This window comes from Lissotriton helveticus, chromosome 7 (assembly GCF_964261635.1).
Source record: "Lissotriton helveticus chromosome 7, aLisHel1.1, whole genome shotgun sequence".
Lineage (NCBI taxonomy): Eukaryota > Metazoa > Chordata > Amphibia > Caudata > Salamandridae > Lissotriton > Lissotriton helveticus.
In genome coordinates this window covers 1,857,150,452-1,857,173,948 of record NC_136068.1, presented here as the reverse complement: position 1 = coordinate 1,857,173,948, position 23,497 = coordinate 1,857,150,452, and the positions used below count along the sequence as shown (strand labels likewise).

Genomic DNA, 23,497 nt, shown 5'->3' with positions numbered 1-23,497 from the left:
GTTTCGCCAAGAGCGCCCTGTGCGCCCTCTCTATTATGAAGCACTGCGAAAACGGCGCCTGTGGGAATGTGTCTCGTAGCCACGTTTGCAGGAAGGACACCATGTCGTTCTTCTCAATTCCTTCTCTAAATCCCACGAAGCGTAGATTGTTGCGCCGCGCCCTATTTTCGGCGTCATCTACTTTCCATGCGAGTTGGCGATGCGATGCCTGGAGGTCTGCCACGTCCTTTCGCAATGTTGTGATGGTGTCTTCCGCTTCCCCCACTCGGGATTCCACCGCCGTGACCCTATCCGAGAGGTTACGAAAATCCTGTCGTAGGAGCGTCACCTCCGACCCCACCTCACCAATTTTGACCTCTAATGCAGCTCTGGACTCATGGATGTCTGTACGTGATGCCTGGATTGCTGCCAAGAGCCGATCCGTGTCAGAGTCCATGGTAGGGACTGTTGGGAGGCCGTCTGCCCCCCGACGCGGGGCCGCCTAGTTGTCCATCGGGCCCTGTTTAGCCCCCTTCGGGGGGACATTTCCCCTCCCCATGACTTCCTCGAGCGTCCGCTAGCCCAATAGTCCGGGGGCCGGAGCAACCTCTCCTCGCGGGTGACCGGTGGCGCCGGCAGGCTGTCCCCTGCTCTCCAGGTGGCGTGGCCCACCCCCTCAGCCCCTGCTAGTATCCTCGGTCCCACAGGGTCAGCGTCTCTCTGTAGCGTGCGGGCGAGTCTACCCTGCAGCGCAAGGGCCTCTGCCAGACCTGTGATGGTGGTCTTGACCCGCCAAAACTGCGCGTGGGGGGGGGGGTATGGTCCAGCGCCCTCCCAAATGTGGCCGGGTGTCTCTTCCAGCTCTTCCTCTTGGGCGATATCTACCCTCAATGTGCGTTACTCCACGGGTGTGGACGGGCCTGGTACCGCTGCGTGGCCGGATAGATGTGCTCCCCCCTCTATGCGTGGAACTCTGGGTGTGGACGGGACTGTGACTGCCGAGTGACTTTGCAGCAGGGGCCAGACGTCCTCTCTCACCTCTCGCGCCCTTGCGCGCGTCCGCCTCCGCAGGATCACCACTGCCCAGCAGTAGGGTCGGAGGGCTCGCCTCCACGCAGTGCCAGGTCTCCTCGGTGTAGGCAGCGGCAGGGGGGGCTGTCACTCACTTCTCCCGCCGCTCCTCCCGCCAGCAGTCAGCGCCTTGGGTCTCTGTGTGCCGGCCTGCATGCGACTCTCCCCACTCCGCTCAGGATCGGAGGGGCTCCTCCGTCACTTCGGGCGCCATCTTGGTGCAGGCCATCCCGTCGCCTCTCAGGTCCTCTGCTGCCGGCGGGAGACCGAGCATCTACCGGGTGGCGCCCGGGGATGTAACTCCGGCGTGTAGAGCCTCCACTCCGACAGGGTCGCACACAGGGCAACGGCACGAGTCGGCTGACGGACCCCACAGCGCTCGGTGCTCTTAAACACTTGCCGCCATCTTGGTGAAGGCAGCGCACGAAATCGGGACTCCGCTGCAAATTTCCCGGCGCCAACACCACCGTTCTGCTTTCCGCACCTCGCAGCGGGTGCTGGACACCTTCAGCCACCGGTCAGGACTTAGCAGGGCAGTTGCGGTCTGTTATAAAGACGGATCATGCGGCTGTCGCCCCGGAGCTCCGCAGTCTCACTCCCTAACCGGCCATGCTGCTGGCCACGCCCCCCATGTGCAAACATTTTAGAGCACTAACATGGACAATAAGTAATTGACATGGCTTGAAAGAAATCATACACATTCATAAAATTAAAGCAGATTTGAATATAAATTTAGACACCAAAACAAAGTCAGTCAGATAAGTGTAACCAGACTTATAATTTTAGAAGCAAAATTAAATCAATGCAAATCAATACTGCAAAACTTTAGCACTGCAGTCGATAGTAAAAAGCACTAGTGACAATCGATCATTCGCTGGTCGAGTTGCATGGAACCTAAGCCGGGTTAAGGTGATGTGGGTCCCAGGGCCAAGCCATGAGGTAGTACAATTTTACTCAAGAGGACTGGGGTGCCGGTGCCCTGGATGCCTGAGGTGCGGAAGCAGGAGCAGTGGGGGGAGCTGGGTTTAACACATACACAGCGCTGATGGGGAACCAGGTGCAAAGAGTCGACAACGAAAACACAACGGACATCAGATGAAGATTTTGTGTGGTTTCCTTGAGGTGCCGCTTTGAGTAAAGGTGGTGGTTGCCGGACCGGTGATCAACAAGCTTTGGCAGCGGTAAGCTCAGCAAAAAGGTATTTCAACATCTGCAGGACTGAGGGAAAATGATAGCCACCTCAAACTAAGCTGAAGGCCAGAACTACATTTCCCACATTGCACTGGACCATCTACTTTTGCGCTATCCTCAGAGTGCCCAATGGGCAGCGATTCTTTTGGTACCAGTGCGCTGTTTTTACCTGCCGTGTGCTGGGAACTAGTGCTACTAATCCAGGGGAGTCTGTAGTTGCCTTTGGTTCTAAACACGTTGAATGCTATGGGAATTCCCCTGCTGTGCTGGGATTCCGCGATCCTCATGCTTTCATGACGAGCTGGGCTCGTCATCAGCGTAGCAGGAGGCTACTTCATGACGAGCCCAGCTCGTCATGAGCGTCGAAGGGGTTAAAAGGCCCCTCAGTCTGGGGGAACCAGTCTTCGGGCGAGGCAAGTCGCAGTCTTGCAGTTCCTGGAAGGTTACCACAGGTGCAGAGTACCATACCTTTGCTCTGTGCAGGTCCTGTTGTTGCAGACACGGGTCTTTTTGTCCTCTTGCAAGTCAGATCAGAACTGAGGTTCCAGTGTCAAGGGTGCGCCTTAAATCCAACATTTAGGGGTGTGGGTGCAAGTGACCAATAAGCTACTAGCCCTTGTAGCTAATCCACCCTGGAGGTGACCACATCCAGGGGGCGGGGAGGGGGTGTCACCTTTTCTACTCAGAACCCTCTATTCTGCCACTTTTACAAATGGCACAAACCTTCCTTAGCAGTACAGATTAGGTAGCTCACTCTAGGTGTGACACGCCTTCTGTGGGTGTACACCTCTTGACTACATAACTTGTCCTGGTGCAGATGTGCCTGGAGCAGGGGGACAGTTGTTTCTTCCTTTGGGAGGCAGCCTGGTTGCAAATCAGAGGCTGTGAAAGCTTTTAAGCTCAGCTCCTTGATGTGCCACTTCATTAGCCATCCTGTTAGGGTGGGAGGTGTTACCTTCTTCCCATCCAGGCCATTGTTTCCGACTCCTGGGAGAGTACAAGCCTTCTGGCAGGGGGTCAGATTCCTATTTTTGCAGCAGAGGTTGGGGGCTGGCAGCCCGAGCGCAGGAAAGGCTTCACAACCAGGCGGGCAACCTCCAAGGTAGCCACCTGGGTGCATGTCAGATTTCATGTGCCGTGAGAATCTGGTCAGGAGTGAGGAGGCAAATTGTTTGACACCAAACAGGACAGATTTTGGTGGTACCATAATGGAGATGGCAACCCAGAAGTTGTCCTAGTGCCAGCATGTGTTATCCAACGGACGGACGATCACTTACAATAACCCTTAATGGATAAGTGTACTATACAGACATAAGTTTGCAATTAGATGTCCTCACCTCCAATATAACACACCCTGCCTCCTAGGCTCAGGAGGTCTTCCTTAGGTGTAAATGACATTAAAAGTAGTGCTGTGGCCTTGCCACTCATGGTGAGGGCAAAATCGAATTAGAGCAGTTGGCACTGCTCCGGCAGCCTGTAATGGCAGGGCTGCTGTCATTAGTTTACTAGGGTCACTCAGGGTGTCACAAACAGTGCTTCATGCCCGGATGACACCTTTAACTTGCATGCCCTGGGTACCATATACTAGGGACTTATGAGGGGTTTAACATCCTTGCCAATTCACATGTATCAGTTTTAGGGTGAGAGCATTGGTGCTGGGGCCTGGTTAGCAGGCTTCAGTGCACTGTCAGAGTCAGAGTCTAAAACCATAATTTAGTAGTCCAAATAGTGGGGGCCATCTGCAAGAAGGCCTGTTTTCCTACACAACACATGGACCCCGCCACCCACAATGCCCACACGCCCCTCTCCTTTCCCTCAGACAACACATCCAGGAAACTCAACCCAGCCCTGTGTGAGCTTTCCTGACTTGCCAGCAAGAAAGGATGTACAGAAAACTTGCTGACATATTACAGGGTCTCACATCCTTCTGTCAGGGTCACGCCCTCTGGGCAGCTGACCCACCTCAAAAGTAAAGGAAGCCGATTTAAACTGGACTTTAACTAAAGCGGTGTATTTACCCTTGTCCCCTTTTACTTTGGGTAGTAGGTGCCCACCTCTTCTAACCCTATCTTAGCGAGGGAAACATTTAGCTTACCCACTGAAGTCACCCAACACTTTGGGCTTTCCCACCATGACCAACAATCAGGCTAGCACCCAACAGATGCTGCTGATAGCGGTCTGTGTCTAAACCATACCCTACGTTCTCCATTGACAGGTGTATGAGTTACTTTAGGGGCAGCTATGGGTTCTTGGAACCTCCCTAGCTGTTCAGAGTGGGGGGCAGGGGGGAATACCATTCTCCTGTGGCAGACACTCCCCTTCCTCTCCTGCTTCGGTCAGTTCAGGGCGGACACCTTGGTTCTCAGAAATTTCCCAACAATTCAGGACTTCCTTGGGGACAGGAGAGGCCTCACCAGTGCCAACTTTGGGGTTCTCCCTTATTGGGGTGGAATGCCCCGACAATCTGTTTGCAGATCGAGCGTGTGGAACCCAAGGAGGGTTAAAGTGATCCGGGTCCCAGGACCCAGCCATGACAGTCAATTTAAATTTTGCCTGGCTCAAGAAGCCCAGGAGCTGAGAGTTCTGGCTGTCCGTGGTGCTGAAGTGGGAGCCGCAGGGGAGCTAGTTTTGCCACTTACATGGTGCTGGTGTGGAACCAGGTGCAAAATGTAAAAAACGAAGCCATTGCAGACGTTGGATGAATTATTTTCAGGAATTCCTTGGAGGTGCCCCATCGAGTAAATGTAGAGGCTGCCGGGCTGGAGATCAACAAGCCTTGGCAATGGTAAGCTCAGCAGAAAGTTATTTCAACATCCGGGGGTCCTGGGGAAAATGGTAGCCTCCTGAAAGTTGCTGGAGGCCATGACTGCATTTCCCACAATGCACAGGACCATCTACTTTTGGGCAATCCCTTGGAGGGCCTGATGGCAAGTGATGTTTTGGTTTCGGTGTGCTGTTTTCACCTGCAGTGTGCAGGTGACTAGTCCCACTAGTCCAGGTGAAGCTGCCGCTGCCTCTGGCTCTCAAAAGAGTCCCTCTGTCTGGGGGAACCTGTCTTTGGTGCAGGACAAGTGCCAATCCAGGAGTTCCAGGAAGGATGCCACAGGTGAGGAATATCGTGCCTTTGCAGATCAGAACTAAGGTCCTGGTGTCAGGGTTGTCCCTTAAATCCTAGATTTATGGGTGTTAGAGGATTGGGTCTAAGTGGCCAATAGGCTACTAACCCCAGAGGCTACACCGCCTCTGATTTGATCGCATACGGGGGTGCCCCCTTTTCGACCCAGAACCCTCTATTCTGCCACTTTTTAAATTTGCAGTAACCTTCCTGACCCTAGGGGTGTGACTAGCCTTCTGTGTGGTTACACCTAGAGTACATAGATTTCCCAAGTGTAAATGTAGGAGGCAGCCTGGATGCATATCACAGGTGGCGTAAGCTTTGAAGCTCCCAATCTTAATATCCCACTTCAATAGCTATCCTGTAAGAGAGAGAGCCGTCACCTCATTTCTGTACAGTCCGTTGTTTCTGTTTTCCTGTGACAGTTCACATCTCTTGGCAGGGGTCAGGTTCCTGTGTTTGTGGCAGCAGCTGTGGGCTGGCAGCCAGAGCACAAGAAAGGTTACGGCAACCAGGTGGGCCACCTCTAAGGTAGCCTCCTGGGTGTATGCCACACCGCTTCTGGCATGAGATTTGCCCCACAGGTGAGGAGGTAAAATATTGGACACCAAACATGACATTTTGGTGGTACCATAATGGAGTTGTCCGGGTGCCAGTCCATATCAATCTATGGACCACTGTTCAGTTATAGTAGCCCTTAAGGAAAAAGGTCTACTATAGGGACATATAAACTTGCACTTAGATATCCACACCTTTAATATAATGCACCCTGCCTGGGCTCAGGAGGTACAAAAGGGGGTGGTAATGGACGGAGCATCTGAATCAATCAAACACTCACACCCAGTCAAAAGATCTGGGTTTAATCCATCACCGTTCTTTAGCCCACTCTGCCACCCCAGTTCAGACATGGCCATATGCAAATCCGTCTGACCCTGTGCCTCAGGGGAACAGTCCAGCCCGAACTGCCAAGCCATGTCTTCCCTGGACCGGAAACAAGCTTCCGAGGACCGGTTTCTGGCATTCCAGCCATCTTCAGCCTGGCTTGCTTGAATCCAGTGGCAAAGTGAGCAAGGGACTCACGTCTGAGCATACCTTGCCACACTGGGTGCGAGTGTTTGATTGATTCAGATGCTCCGTCCATTACCACACCCTTTTGTACCGCTTTTGGCCGCCATAAGTGTGGCAGGGTATGCTCAAGGGGTTTGCCCTCATCCCCGGAGGCCGTCTATCTAAAAGCGCTTAGATATGTGAATGCATTTATATAGCACGACATACCCCTGAGGAAGTGTTGAAGTGCGCTGATGGATGGGGGTCAAACCACGAGGAAGTGCTTGGTTGCAGCATGGTCTCCCTGAGAAGCATCGTCTTGTTGTGGGTGACTAGCCAGAGTGGATTTATGGCCTAAGAAAATCTCAGTGTGCTAAAGACAGATTATCTTACATTACCTTTCTTAGTTACTCTGTCCACTTACACCACATAGAAACATTGGCCTTGCTCCAGTGGCGCCCCCCACAATCTCTCCATCCCAATCACCTGCTCTTCCTCACCCACTCAGTACATTTACATAACTACCCACAGCCTCCCAAGAGCACATGGACTGGTATTTCCCCATCATGGACAGCATTTACATTGGTTCTGTAAAGTGGTGGATAGGGATATTCTGGGAATACTATGCGAGTCAAGGTAAGCAGAACATTCGACGAAGAGGGAGAACTGAAGACCATTGCTAAAAAGGAGTAAATTAAATAAGTAAGGTGGAGAAATTAGAGTCAAGAGCAGGAAAGGAGTAGCAGAAGGAGATGAGTAGGCACATTAAAGGAATCAGTTGACGGAAGTCTGGCAATGAGAAGAAGCGAAGGACAGGGAGATGGGAGAGTGGCAAAAGGGTATAAGAATGGATTCAAACCACAATTCAGATACATTGAAGTGTTAAGGAAGGGAGTGCTGAAGGTATAAGCGGAGTCACACCGTGACAGTCTGGGTCAACAACAGATATTGTGGAGCGTGAGGAGCACTGGCAGAAGGAAGTAAACAAACATCGGTGAGACAAGGGCCAGGTCTCTGGAGATGGTGATGGGGGACTGAGAAAATACATCAGAGCAGAAAAGACAGACTGAAAGAGAGGCTGCAGAGTAGCTCACACGGCTTGCTCACCTCTCTTGGAGCTCCTCCTGTGCCCTTCTCTGTTGGGCTGCTGCCTCCATAGCCGTAGGCTGCGTGGATGGCCGCTTGGCGAAGCACATCACGATCGTGAAAAGCAGGTAGATGATCACCCCGATGACACCGGCCACCAGGAAGAAGACTCCAACAGTGAAGACATTGCCCGGGATGGTCACCAGGATGATGCCAATGATGAGCATGACCATACCCACGGTCAGCAGGCTCTTTGTGATCCCGTTCCATATCCGCGTGGAGGACATGGCCACACTGGTGGAAGGGTGGCAGATTCAGCGTACAGGTGGGATGTCCGGCCCTAGCAGAACCAGAGACCTGCATCTGTGAAGACATAGGAAGACGAGTGGATTAGATGCTTGCAGGTGTAGTGGGAAGAAAAAAACTGTCTATTGCAAAGTTTCCCAACTATATTGGCATGACTAATGCTACATTAAGGTTGCGATAGGTAGCCACGTTAGCCCATCCCCATACCAAGGGCCACAGATAGAGTTGCAGGGATTCAGCTCTGGAACAAGAGCTATGCTTGGGACCATAGAACGTCAGTAGGTAGGGACCGAGTCACCATACCACCTCAGTATCCATGAGCCCGAGTCCGACTAGCTATAGTGTCTCACTTGCCCTTCTAACCCTATCAAGAAAGACAAGGGAATTGACACCAGAGAACATAACACTCAGTACCTTCTCAGGCATTACGGAAACAGAACACCCCCTTTCGCTCTCACACTTGTACTCATCCACAGTAAGATGTAACAGAGACACAAAGAAAGTTTGTAATGTTTATTTAAATGATCGTACTCTAGAATGAAGTATTCGCGCCACAATCAGAAATAAAAATGCCTAACAAAAATACCGTCAGAATAGTCAGTAACCCATATAGAATGAAAAGCCCCATCATATTATAAAACAGATTAGCCTAACACCCCTCCCCTTCTACAAAAGTGGAATGATTATACAACAAAGGTCTCTGGGATGAATAGCGGACCACGTACGTTACTGTACACAGGTGCACGTTCTACATCTCGGGGACAGCCGTGATCTCTCAGAAAGTCTCTTCTTTTATATATGTTACATTACTGTGTACACCTATGTGACAAGGCGCATATGCTCACAAACAACAACTGCATTCCTGTGTTGTGTCTAGGTGCTAGTGCCTAACCAGAATGAAACAAGTGACATTGTTGTTTGACCTGGTCTGCTGTTTTCAGACAACATCCACGAACGAACAGAACGTGAAAACCGCTGCCAGCTCTGTATGAAAGTACAATGTGGCACAAAGTCAAATTACTTTATATAGTAACCTACGCAATGCAGATGTGGCTTGTATTGTGCACAGTTAGGCTAACATAGGGGAGAACTACACTGGGCAATGCACGGAACCCATGACAACAGGACCAGTGGAGAAGTGCTCAATGGTTAGAGCGGCAGACCCTGATGCAGAGGTCTGGCCCGGGACCAGGGTTCAATTCCCGCCTCAGCGGGTCTTGGGCTCAATTTCCTCGGACCTGCTAATTCTCGCCTCGGTGCCTATTCTAATGATGAGTCCCACTCTGCAACTCTGGGCAATAGCTTGCTTAATCTCCACAACGGCCCCAACAACGCTAGGATGCCTGGCCTCGACCTTGGGGGTGCCCAGGAGTGGGCACTTCACAGGGAAAGGCCAGGAAGGGTTCCTCAGCGGTAATTGTACAAGCGCAGAGATGCCTCCGGGTAGTCGTGCGCTATACAAGTACCTCTACATTTACATTTCTATAGGCGCAAAAGCACCAAGACAACAAAATTACATTTTGCTGGGTCTCTGCTATGGCGTATTCCACAGCTGCCTCCGAGTCTCATCCCGTGAAGCCTGAGGGGAATGAATGGGTTCCTCAGAGGTGGACATTGTAAAAACAATCTATGGGCTTTCAGTAACTTTAGAATCCTCAGGCTGAAGTCGATGGGACATGAGTGACTAAAAGAAAAGAGTCCTTGCAATGTTGAAGAACCCCAGAACCGTACAGCATTCCTTCTCCCACTAATCAAAAGAAATACTTACAAGGAAACATGCATCACAGAGAGGTGTACTCAAGAGCCCCCACATGCTCATGTGGTACTCTTTGGTGCACTGACTTACACCATCACTGGCAATCTGCCTGCTTGCAGAGGAGACCAGAGTTTCTGACCCTGACATATGCCTGACTCAGGCCTTCCTCTCTCTACAGAGACTCTGTAGAAGTCTCTCAACCCGCTCTGCAACACCCACATGCTCACACACGTTGTCATGCTTACTCTGCATTTAAACAAGTGTGGAAAACCGGATGGTTCACCTAGGAATGGGGTGTCCAATGTAGGCCCAAAATGACCTGCTGCATGCTTAGTTTCAGCATAAGTACAGACTTAAGGCCGTACTTCGATTTCGGTGCACGGGTATCCTGTCCGCCGAAATATAAATCCCATTATAACCTGTGTGAATAACCCGTTCACTGAGCTCTAAATCAGGCCCTAAGTGAGTTCCACTTAGACTCATTATAAGTAAATGTATCCATTCCGTTTGTCCTGAACCAATACAGAGTGGCAGGTCTTGCGTGCTTTATTAAAACAACAAATTTCCTTTTCCAAAGTTTTTTTCGAGGATGGAAAAATCCTGGCAAGTCGCTAAACTGTATAGCGACCTACCCTTCAGTGTGAAGAAAGCCTTTGGGCAGGTTACCAAATTTACAAAACTCTTTGTAACAATTATTCATCAGGGGCACATTATCACACGAGCTTAAAATTATTTATTAAAGGTCTTGTTAAAATATCAGTGCAGTACTGGAATCATGTTATGCGTCATTTCAAAACAATTAGTCACAATTATAAAAACATATTTAGTGAAAAACATTCAAATTCACAATTTTCACAATTTATTGCTAAAAAAAAAAAAAAAAAAAGTTTTTCCTTGGTCACACTACAATGAATAGTTACTAGAGCCTACAAGCTGCATCGCTCCCCTTTTATTAATATTTTTATTGTTGCTTCACACTTTTTTTTAACAGTTTTCTACAGCGCGAACTGGAACAAAAACGGTAATCAGAGCACTTTACATAGCATCAGTTGCATTACATGAGGACATTTTCATTTTTCTTAGTCACGGGGTAGATTAAGTGAGTTGCCCAGAGTCACAGGATGTTCCGCATCATTGCCGCGACTAGAACCCGGTTTCCCCGATCGCAGGTCGACCGCCCTAGCGGGTAGGCCAACTTTGTTTGCATCTTTACAGTAGCTACAAGCAGGGCCTACTTGTGTTGTATCAGATCATTAAATAGGCATTGGCAAGGCTTTGCTGATGAGTTTGTGTGCAATATTGTCGATGAACAAACAGGTGACTGCAAAAGTTAGTCAATGGGAGGGCATAGATTAGATCAGCGGGGAAGAGACCTCCAGCACCCCAACAAAATAATACTTTTGTACCCCGGTGTACAATTTGAAAATCAATTTCAGTTAATGTGAGACGAAGAAGATGTTTGAAAATGTATCATGGTTTAGAACTTTTGCTTACATCAAGGTTTGTCCTTCTGAATCTGCTTACAAAGAGTGAGAAATTAGTAATTCTAGTTAGAGGGAGAAAGGTAGGTCAGGAGTTGGGAATAGCATTCGTATGTGGTTTGGGTGGAATAACTAGAGGTTCAAGACCCAAAAATGCCTATTTAATGTAGTCCAGATGCTCACAGCCTAATCGTCTGATATAGCATGTGCTTTCTTGTGATCTTTTCATTGCATGTTGTCAAGCAACACACAAACCAGTGCTTAATTTGTAAAAAACATAAGTGGCCGGGCTCTAGTCAGGAGGCCACTGCAGCTTGCACCGCACATTGCCCCCGCCGGCTCTGCCAGTGACAGAGAGTACAAACACACCAACGAGCATCACACTCCTCCTATAAATAAATAAGTGTGACAATACGGATTGTTCCAGGCCCCAAAGCTATAAGAATGGGTGATGGGCAGGTAATAGCCATTTGTAATGTATATTAAATTAATAATTTTTTTGTTGCGGTCACCTCTAAATTAAACAGACAGCGCCACCTTGAGGCAGACTGTCACAAGCGCCGGTGTTGATAATTAAGAGCATGTGGCAAGCACCAGAAACCACCGGCTCACACTAAGCACAGACACAAACACATGGGCACACAGTGTCTTTTGAACATTCTCCCTAGGGTGACCAGAATTTTAACGCCAAAAACCGGGACATTTCACAAAAATAGAAGAAGGACTACCATTTTACTTCAAGCAATGAGAGCACTCCTCAGCAGAGAATTACAGAACAGGCAGTAAGAACATACATAAAATGCAATTTTTAAGCCAAGTAGCTTGCCTGTTAATTAAATTGCTTTCTTGAAACAACTGCTAACTATCCCTGCTTTGTAAAACATAAAAAATACCTCCCACCATTTTCAGTCAACCCTCTCCAAAAACGGGGACATGAGCTAAATTTCTTGAAATTTGCTGGGACAACTGGTTAAAAACAGGGACCGTCCTGGCAAAACGGGGACGCCTGGTCACCCTAATTCTCCCTAGTCTAATGACGATGCACCAAGACATTTCCCAGAGAGGGGTGCCACTTTGGTGTCCGCCTGGCTGGCAATTGCTATTGATTACACTGTTTGGAAAATCCCATCATCGGAAACTGCTGCAGCTTTAGGTTGATGTGGGGGCCATCTTGGATGAGGACAGTCGCCTTTTCAGTCAGTAAGATTTGCAGCAGGGTTCTAAGTTGTTTCTTGTTTACTGTGCTGCGGCTCGCTGTGCAGCTAGAGCACCGGCATGAGCCAACAGTGCCACAAATATGGGCTTTGTGAAGGGGTTAGGGTGGCACACTGCGGTACACTCCACTCATGCAGTGACTTCTGGACAGCTGGGACGTTACAGGCACACTCTAATGCAGCAGCTCGGAGGAACTACTTTGCATCCCATGACTGATGCAATATGTAAACATCCGCAAAATACCCAATGACGATCTTGAACATGATGGACACAACATGAATAAAATGACAAAAGGGGGCTCACCAAAGCAACAAAATGGCCAACGGGGGCAGGCCTAAAGCCTCACCCATATATTATTTGTGTATTGTGTTCACAAGAGCTCTAGCAGCCACCTAGTGCTGTCCGCAACCAGACTTAAATAGCAACTTTCCTAAATAACCCTTCATAACAAATGTCTGCAATTTCTAGGTGCTTTAAATAACATGTTATATTTACTCAGTATAAGGGTAGTCAGTTTACCAGCTGTGAAGGATAAAAGACAGTCTCCTTTGCTGGGTTTCAAACTGGTGGCCTTTGGCCACAGCACCTCTTGTCTGCAAGTGAGAGCTCAGACATTTCCATAGAAACCATCAAATTATTAATTAAAAAAATAAGTACAAGGCTATTGAACCAGACACCTAGTTTCACTTTCTATGTGCCCAGGGGGGCTATCTCAGCCCCCTGAGCATGTAGAAAGACAGGAGAGGTATCATTGGAAAGGGGAGCATCTCTCCTTTCCAATGGTACCCCTCCCCAGTGGATTGGGGATCGCCCCTGAAGGGGATCAAGCAGGGATCCACCCACTACACACCAGGGAGGGGGTAGCGGCCCCTTGGGCAAGGGCCTTTGCTCCCCCAAAACAATCTGGCCAAATTCAGTCTTTCTGCCCCCCCTAGGGGGGCAGAAAGCCCACTAGATGCCAGGGATTAGTAACTTTATTAACTGTGCGATTACTTAAAATCTTTACAGTATAAAACACAAACAACACCCCCACCCAAAGTAACCTACCCCCAGTAAAAACCCAATGTTCAGCTTTAAAATAGCATGGTGGCTACGCAGGCTCTATTTACTACTTTGTGTCCGTTAAAACTTCAATTCAAAGATTTATTTTTTTTTAAATTAAAATGATGAGTTAGCACAGTTTCGCATCTTTGCACCTCCAAGGATCAAATAGTTGTATAAGAGTCCAGCAGGGTTATTCTCTCCATAATGCTTATTGTCATTACGATAAGTCCTTAACAAGCCCCCTGTCTGGCCCCAAATTGGATTTCTGATTCCAGTGATTCCAGTGGCCTTGCAAGAAATCCCTAAATTAGGTGACGACTAACAGGGTTAGGGCACCAGATAATTTTCATTGCAGAATGACAGGACCCCCTCAGTTCTGTGGCCTTTTGATGGAAGTCAAGTGCAATTCTAACTTGATGGATAAACTTGCCAACCCTGGCAAGTAAACAAGTTGTGGTTTCTGAGAAGCACCAGTCCGAGGCCTCTCTGCAAGTTCTGAAGCCCAAGTTCCTTAGGGCCGGGTGCAGCAGACGATGACAATCGCTGGCCAGCTTTGGTTTTGCTTTGTTCGCCATAAGTGTGGCAGGGTATGCTCAGACGTGAGTCCCTTGCTCACTTTGCCACTGGATTCAAGCAAGCCAGGCTGAAGACGGCTTCAATGCCAGAAACCGGTCCTGGTGAGCTTGTTTCCGGTCCAGGGAAGGCATGGCTTGGCAGTTCGGGCTGGACTGTTCCCATGAGGCACAGGGTCAGACTGATTTGCATATGGCCATGTCTGAACTGGGGTGGCAGAGTGGGCTAAATAATGGTGATGGATTAAACCCAGATCAGTTGACAGGGGGTGAGTGCTTGTATTGTCAACACTCCGTTCATCATTTCCGTTGGTTCAGCTTTGAACAGCAGCATAAAAGGTGTAGCCAAGATTCTCTGTGGTAGTTGCATAACCAACAGGAGATGGTACTGTCAGTTTGTGCCCATTTTGGGTTAAAATCCAAAATCTTAAGGGCCAGGAGGCGCAAATACAGAATTTTCTTTCCTGCTTGAGTTGAAAGTGAGTCTTGCAAATATGGTTGCAATTTGCCAGGAGTGTATGACTTGTCCAGGCCCAATGTGAGAGGGTTGTACCGGAGTGATGAGCGATCCAGTTCAAACAAGATGGTCTGGGCTTGGCTCTATACAGCTTGGGCCCAGGCAAAATAAGGAATTTCCTGAAGGGGCATGCTCTTTCCCTCGATTTTCAATAGGTCTATTGCTTGTTCCAACTTGGAGTGCCATGGGGAGCCCGCTACTCTGAAAATAATTTTAGAAAGTGTTTAAGATTGTTTTCAGGGGCTTTCAGTACTCTGATGTAATATTTTATTAGGTCCCCCTGTAGTACCAACTCCGGGCGGTTCAAACCTATTTCCAGCCTTAGCCTGGTGTTCCTTGCTTGTCTAAGAGCTTGTAGCAGAGTCTTGTAAGCTTTTATTCTATTGATGACTTTCTCAAGTGCTCCTGGGAAGGCTAGGTGACCATACATGATAGCGGGAATCAGTTTTGCCCTAAGTACAGTCAACATGGGTTCTATTGATGGACTAACTAGGCGATGGCTTAGACGTCTGAACGACAGGATTATTTTGTTAATTCTCTGTGTTGACTCCTTTATGTGTTTGACTGCAGTGGCCCTCTCCGATACCCATACCCCCAGATAATTGTAGGATGTGGCTGTCCCGATTCGGTGCTCACCCAAAGACCATGTTGCTTGTTTTTTGTGGGGGTATTTACCAAATATTACGATCTTGGTCTTGCTCTCATTAATCCGTAGGCTATTTTCCTGGTTATATATTGCAAGATTATTTAATGCTCTTTGGAGCCCCACACTAGATGCCAGGGATTTTTTGGGGCATTTTATTAGGGTGGGGGCTGCCCAAAATGGGCATGTCACTGCCACCACAATTGCAGCCTTTCTGCCCACTAGATGCCAAGGATTTTTCAGGGGGCAATTTAAATTAGGGTGGGGGCTGCCCAAAATGGGCATGCCCAATGCCCTCACGCCCGCAACAATTACAGTCTTTCTGCCCCCCTGGGGAGCAGATAGGGGCAGTAGCCCCCAATTTGCCCCCCGCCGGGGGCATAAAGCCCGCAATAAACAAGGGATTTTTGGGGGCAATTTTAATTAGTGTGGGGGCTGCCCAAAACAGGGCATGCCAATGTCCCCCACCAAAATAACATCCTTTCTACCCTGGGGGGGGGGGAGGGCCTGGGGGCAAAGAGCCCACTAGATGCCAGGGATTTTCTTTTGTCAATTTGGATCAGGGGTGGGGGCTGCCCAAAACAAGCATGCCAATGCCCCACCCACCCCAGAAAAATTCCAGTATTTCTTCCCCCTGGGAGTGCAGATGGGGCAGTGGGAGCCCACTAGGCGCCAGCGATAACGCTGGCTTTTTTTAATGCGAGGGGGTGAGGGCTGCCCAGAATGGGCATACCAATGCCCTCACAACCCACAAAAAATAGCCACAGTCTTTTTACCCCCCTTGGGGGCATATCGGGACAACCCACTTCCCCCCCATTCCCCTTCAGGGCGGCAGAAAGCCCACTAGGCACCAACAACGTTTTTTTAGTAATGTGCCTACCTGTCGATTTTGGTTTCTAGCGCAGCTGGCACATAGGGAAACCTAGCAAACCTGTATATTTTTTAAATCAAGACACCTAGGGGAATCCAGGAGGGGTTACTTGTCTGGCTCTCCTCAAGTTCTGTTACCCGGAATCCCTTGCAAACCTCAAACTTTGTAAAATAAAAAAAACAAAAAAACATTTTCCTCACATTTCTGTGGTGGACAATTCTGGAATCTGCATGGATCCACAAAATTCCACCCAGCCCGCATTCCCCAAAGTCTTCGGAGAAAAATGGTACATCACTTGTGTGGTTAGGCTTAGTGCCCGCGACAGGAAATGGGCCAAAACGCAACGTGGACACACCACATTTTCACAGTGAAAACAAACCCTTTTATTTTCAAAGTGCCTAGCTGTAAATTTTGAACCCTAGCTCTGCTGCAACATAGGGAAAGCCAAAATCCCTTGAAAACCTCATAATGTGTAAAAAAACAAAACACATTTTCCTCACATTTATGTGGTGGAAAGTTCTGGAATCTGCGTGGATCCACAAATTTCCTACCACCCAGCGTTCCCCCAAGCCTTCCGATAAAAATGGTACCTCACTCATGTAGGTTTCCCTAGATAGCTGTGGACCCCGGGACCAAAAACGCAGATGCCCCAGAGGTATCCGAAAATGACCTGGTTTTGCAAGGGGAGGTCACATGAGTTTTTGGTCCCAGGCTTCGATGCCATCTAGGGAAACCTACCAAACCCACACATTTCTGAAAACTAGACAACCGGGGAGTCCAGTGAGCTATGGCTTGCATGGGTCCCCCAACGTTTTCCTACCCAGAATCCCCTGCAAACCTCAAATTTAGCTGAAAAAAATCCCTTCTCAAATTTCTGTCTGGGAAAGTTCTAGAATCTACGTGGATCCACAGATTTCCTACCACCCAGTGTTCCCCCAGGTCTCCTGATAAAAATGACATCTCACTCGTGTGGGTGGGTCAAGTACCCGCGACAGGAAAGGGCCCAAAACTTATTGAGGCGACATCAAAATGACCTATCACAAAACAACCTGGTTTTGCAAGGGGGGGGGGTCACCTGGGTTTTTGACCCCGGCGGCCACCTTGGGAAACTACCAAACCCAAACATTTCTGAAAACTAGACATCCGGGGGAGTCCAGGGAGGTATGGCTTGCGTGGGTCCCCCAACATTTTCCTTCCCAGAATCCTCTGCAAACATCAAATTTAGCTGAAGGAAATCACCTTTTTCTCAAATTTCTGTCTGTGAAAGTTCTGGAATCTACGAGGATCCACAAATTTCCTACCACCCAGCTTTCCCCCAGGTGATCCCGATAAAAAAAAAAAAAAGTGGTCTATTTTTCTAAAATGTATAGCTTTCCAGGATCCATTATTGCTTTCATCATACCCATTTCTACCATTAGCAGGAAGGAGGTTGAAAGCACAAAACAAAAATAGCAAAAATAGGCTATGTCCCAGAAAAATGCCAAAACTGTAAACAATTTTGATTTTCTGACAAAAGTCTGCTTGTTCCGTAAAGCTGGGAAGATGGTGATTTCAGCACCATAACCCCTTTTTTCATACCATTTACAGGGGGAAAAAAACAGACGCTTTCATCTGTAACTTTTTTTTCCCCGAAAAACCCCCCAAGATTTAGTTGTATTTCGGCTAATTTCTGGGTCCCCTCCAGGGGAATCCACAATCCCTGGGTACCTTTAGAATCCCCAAGGTCCATTAGAGCACATGTTGAAAATGTAGGGCTTGGAGGTAACGGTAGGTTGGACTAATGGGCGGGCATCCTGGATGACTGTGCGAATACAGGGTCCATCCGCCTCCATCGCTGCCCTATGGTGCCCTTGAATCTGGAGGTGGTGAAGCCAACCTGTAGCTGGGAGTGACGGCAGTGCGGACGAAGAACAACCTGTAATCATAGGATGAGAGGGAGCAGCCCAATGTCCAGCAAGAACAATCCCTCTCCCTGTCTGTGGGGTTGGGGGTGGGCCAGCCGCTCATTGAACCAACCCAAGAGGTACAGAGACACTACAGCGGCAGGTGCAGCGACCATGCGGCTTCCACCATTCCCTGATCTAGGAAGGCCTGTGGTGTGCAGGGCCCCCATAGGAAGGTCTTTTTGCAATCAGTGATGGAAGTTTGTTTGGGTACACTGAGGGAATATGGGATCCTCTTCTCTTCTCTCTGATCCCTCCGCTTGTCCCTCTTCACTTCCTCGCACCCTGGGGAGCAGAGAATTGGAGAATCTGTTGCACGTGTTTATATCACAGCTGGAGACAATACATGAACATCTGGAATAGAGGGGTGTCCTGTCCATCTTGGGGCCAGACCTATTTCTGGCTTCCAGTAACAATGAGAATGGTGCCCAATGGAAATCACTGGGCTGAAATGCAATCCACGTAGATAGCATGAAACCGCTCATGGGCCCGGCCCTCAAACAAACGCTGGCATCCATGCTACAATATTTAGCAATAGAGTTGCATTAATGGTAGTAAACAACTATTATAAATTGGGACAATGTTGTATAATGCTTCGGTTGATTATCACTCAGTAAAAACAGTTGGGAACTAAAGATAACAGTTTGGGTTAAACTGTGATGCTGGCGCTCCAGTGAAAGACATCCCGACCCAGGTCCTGCAGAACTCACTGTTGCACAGACACAGCGACAGACATCCAAGCTAAGACCCCCCCTCTCCTTCACCTCTGCCTCCTCTCCTCACAAGAATTTCATCTTCCTCCAACCCATTTAATTGGCTCGGCTCTGTATGCCTCTATATCCGCTCGTTTACTCCTAAGGGAGGGTACATACTTCAAAAACATTCAAAAGTAGAAGACAATCCATGACCACTTTAAAAGAATGATGCAATTTTTTTCAAGGTGTGCACTGCAAAGCTGTACAGATAAACATGAAGTATTTCTGCAGAAAAAAAACAAATGCTATGCCAAATTACCTAGGAATATTAACTGCTTCTGTATTTTTCTAGCACAGTTTGAACATCAAACTGTGTTTAAATCTGGCCAAGACTTGACGGGGGCAGACTGCGTCTTGCAGTGCTTACTGCACCACCAAGAATGGGCACAAGAGGGAGCCAGACGACAACAAATGACAGAGAGGACCTGCTGCTAGGGCAAAAGAAGCTCCCCCCTGGTATAATACCATTATTACCCAAGGCCGTGAAGTCTGTGAAAGGGGAGACCAATAAAAACTCGGGAAGGGACGGAGTGGGAGAGCCCTTAACACAGAGCACCTGTGAATGACAAGCTTCCCAGGGAGGGAGGACAAATTACCCACGAGGGAGGGACGCCCTGAACTGGGGAGGCATGGACTGTCGACTCTTGGACATGAGAAATGAAGAGAGAGAAAGGGCGTAATTTAAAAAATAATAATAAACACGAGGGTCAAAGATTTTCTTAAGGAGCAACTGAAGGCTGGGGTGCCTAGACTTGTGGATAACTAATGCCTCTTTTTCCACCACACCCACACTGCTGGTCTCTCGCTTTCTCTTACAAGTTCTTTTTCGTCCATGCTTTCTCCTTTTTTTTGCTGTTTTTCTCCCCCCTTCATCTTTTTCCTTTTTCGGCCTTTATTTCTTACTACCGGTAAAGTCTGAATAATGAAAAATGGGTCCCATTCAGTTAATAAATAAAATAGAGCGCAAGATCCCGCCACCTGCACAAACGAGGCGCTGGAGAATTAGGAATTTAGCCGGAACAACAGTCACCCGGATGCCCCTTGCCAGCAGAATGCACCGAGTGGTTAAATCACCACAGCTGCCAATGTTTCAGATGGCTATGTTCGACATTTTCATAATTTCATTGTAATTAGGAGTCCGCCGCCGCAGGCGTTTGCAGCAGTTTTAAGATCTTAGGGGTAGATGTATCAAAATTCCATTTTGCGATTGCTAAATAGCGATTTTTAAGGAATCGCTATTTAGAATTCGCAAAATGGAATGTATGGAAAAATTCGCTATTTTTTAGCGATTTCTTAGTTTTCCTTATTTGAGAATTCGCACTTTGCGAATTCGCAAATAAGGAATAATTTCCCATGCATTCCTATGGGCCAGGAGGCCCATAGGAATGATTGCGCAATATTTCTCAATTTGCAAATCGCATTTTGCGAATTCGCACATTGAGAATAATTTCAAGGGTGCAGGGGTGTCTCAAAGACACCCTGCTGCACCCCTGAAATGTACATGTCTGTGCATATGGCGCACATACATGCCCTATGGGCATGTATCTGCGTCACATGCCACCTTCACAAATGCCAAATAGGGCATTTTTAAATGAAATCGCAAATTACCACCAACTACAATTTGGTGGTAATTTGCGATTCCTTAACCAAAATTCGCAATTTCAGAAACCCTCATACATCGCATTTAAGGAATCGCAAAATTTGCGATTCCTTAAATGCTTAAGAAAAATAAGGAATCGCAAATTATTGCGATTCCTTATTTTGCGATTTTTTAATACATTCCCAAACATGCAAATTTCGGCCTTTGCGATTCGCAAAAGGCTTGATACATCTACCCCTTAGAGTTTCACGTTGCTCCAATGGGTCTATTTTTTTATATCTATATGTTTCCCTCGTCTTTAATGCTAGAACTTTTGCTCGCAAGCGTCATTCATTCTCATTGAAACGTCACTCGTAATTACACTGCAATTATGAAAACGTCACGCATAGCAATCTGGAACCTTGGCAGCTTTGCTGTACAGCCCCCACCTCAATGTAACTTAGAGGCGCTGTGTGTGCAGTCTACACCCTGAATATGAGACTATTCCAACAAAACTCCTCCAAGAGCAAACCCCATCCCCAAGCAGTGGAGTCCCCCCCGCCCTCCCACCCCCCACACAGAGTATCAAGATCTGAGGGGTTCATTACTGTGCGTGCACTTTGCCATTACATTTGAATACATAATTCTCAGACTTAAAAAGTAACCTGGATATTTTGCAGAGTTTTGTAATGAAGCTATAAATGGCACACACAAAGAACTCTTGGGCCAAATGTGGGGAGGAATATATATTTATTTATATTCTTGCGGCAGGAGAGCGCCGGGCGTCTGGTACTCACACTCTAGCCCCGACTCGCGCTCTCGCGGCGAGTCTACAAAATGGCCTCTCGCGCGCTGTCATCACGTAGCGCGCAACAACTAGAGCGCGACTCTACAAGTTTGAATATAGTTGACTTTCTAAAACTCCTATAACCTCCGCCCCTTAGAAAATGTTTTTTTTTTGCGACTTTAATAAATGGAGCACCACGTGGTGCAGTGAAGTTGCTACATTAACAGGGTCACTAGAGCCAAAGCACACATTGGCCCTGATATGCAGGTAGCTCACATTTCTGTGTTAAATAATCGTGAACTGCTGGAGGGTCCGAGTAATTAACTACACCCAACTGTTCCAGCTACAGCTTTTCTGGAAATACACAAGGCCGCCTCCTCTAAATAAGAGGGTCTTGTAAACTGTATGTGGAATACCACTTATGACTGGTCAGCAAGATGGCGCAGTAACTTAAACACTCACTGCTGAAATATACAGAGCTAAGCAGGTCACAGGTCGAATCAAACGCCGCCAAGCGAGGCCGACTCAGCCGGCCATCCTTCCGAGGTCGGTACCAGAGTACGATTCAGCTTCGGATTGGCAACGCGAGCAGTCAGGCAATGCCTGAAGGGCCGGTGTCCAGTTCCAGCTGTGGGCTGCTGTTTTGAGCAGGCTGGAGGGGCGATTTGGGCGGTTTCTTCGCTGTTCGATGCCACCAGCGGCCCAGTGGGTGCCTGAGTGGCCTTTCTGGAGGTAGATAGGCGTCCATTACCTCCCTTTTATCAAGGGGCAAAGGTGTCACTCCCTTTCCCTCGCTGGGCCGGCCCATTAATATATGCATATTGACTGGGGGCGGTGGGCCTGAGCAAAAGTGGCCTCACTTGTTTTCAGGTGTGTTTCAACAGTGTAAAATAATTTGTGCGGTTTTTTTTAAACCACCCCCCACACTTTTTTGTTTTAATAATATTTCGCCACAGCAGTGTTTTGCGGGAAGGCAATATGCAAACGTGGGCCACTTTTTTTTAGCGTGCCCGGGCCTATTTTTAATCTCAATCCAACCCTGGTACGATTAAACTGGAAAGTAGTCTCACCACCGGTGGAAGAACGTACAAAAGTATGCGAACTGTGATCCTGAGCACAGAGTGGACGAAGTCACCGAGTGGGAGTAAGGGTCTGGACATAAACCAAGAGAACAAAATATTCTGCCACTATTGCTGGGATTTTAGTCAGAAGTAGCTGCATATAAAATAACGCACACACCTCTCAAATGAAAAACCAATGCAAGCTATAGAAGCTTTACAGCACTGGAGAACCCCCCCTCACCCCCCCCCCCCCACTACTTTCCTTACAACCCAAAGCAACTCGAGGTGTTCATTAACCGCGCAGGAATTGCTAATCTTTACCAAAATGTATGAGAATTGTTTTGATACAATGTAAAAATCTGGGAACGTCATTCCCAATAAACCCCGCCCACTCTGAACCCAGAGTAGCACCTTTTAGTTCTTAATATAATTGCACAAAGTGTTATCTACAAGTAGTTACTATCACAGTCATCACAATGGTCCAATATCCCTTTCTCTGTTGCCACTCTGAAGTGACATGCTAACTGCACGAATGTAGATGAATAAAAAAAATATATAAAAGTGCTAAAAAAAACAATATTTAAAACATCAAATGTACATCATTGCAGAGTGGGAAGCGCTACTAAAGTGCAGGGCATCAGAAGTATTGTATTCTAACGACATCTAAGGCTCCGGAAGTAGACTGCTGGTCCACAGGTCCAGAGAGAGACAGAGCCTTCCAGAGGGGAGGGAGGGACGAGCGGAAAGAGGAAATTACATCTCAGACCTCCGCTCATCAAGAGAGTTAATGGGAATTGAATGAAAGGAAATGGTCACGGTGAGTACTAAAGTATTTTATTACAGCATAATCCAAAGTGATTGCGTCATCGCTTCAATTGTGCTAGAGATGGACAACCTACAGCCGTACGGAGGCACCCCGCGGCTGGCCGCCTACACTGCAAAGACATCCGCCGTCCAAGAGAGTCTAACTACTTAGGAATAAGGAATAGCGTAAAGCTGTGCAGTGACACTCACTGAAGCACTATCTAACCCTATCACTGAATGCCAACAGAAGGCATAAGCAGCTCTTTTATGGCTGTGCGGCGGCACAATTTATTTGCTATCTGCCGGGAGACCTTTTCTTGCAGCCAAAATAGTAAATATTGTGGCCATCGCCCTAGTCATCCAATTTTACGATTTTTCAGTGAAGCGCAAAATGCGTGATGGTCTGTATTAACCCCTTCGCTGCTAGGCCTCCCCCCCACACCTCCTTTCTGCTAGGCATTGTTTTGGCTATTTGGAGTAGTTCGCGCTTGGGTCCCTGTAACTTTTTGACCACATAAGGTATCCACACCAAATTGGTGTCCTTTTCTTTCAACATCATGGGGATTTTAAAGATACCCAGGGGTTGTTGATTCCACTGGAGGGAAACCAGATATTAGCCAAAATGCAGCTACATTTTTTGAGGGTGGAAAAGTGGGAAAAAAGGGCTACAGATG

The 23,497-nt window shown here is 48.0% G+C and overlaps 1 protein-coding gene across 7 annotated transcripts in view; it reads right to left on the bottom strand.

Annotated features, from left to right (window-relative positions):
* Positions 1 to 23,497, bottom strand: part of LOC144770835 (uncharacterized) — a 131,137-nt gene that overhangs the window by 20,187 nt on the left and 87,453 nt on the right. For all 7 annotated transcript variants that reach the window (XR_013599046.1, XR_013599047.1, XR_013599042.1 and 4 more), the window contains exon 2: positions 7,511 to 7,852. Coding sequence is in view for 1 of the 7 variants with exons in the window: in XM_078655615.1 (XP_078511741.1) it covers positions 7,511 to 7,776 (266 nt within the window). In the remaining 6 variants the exon portion in view is untranslated. The remainder of the gene's footprint in view (positions 1 to 7,510; positions 7,853 to 23,497) is intronic.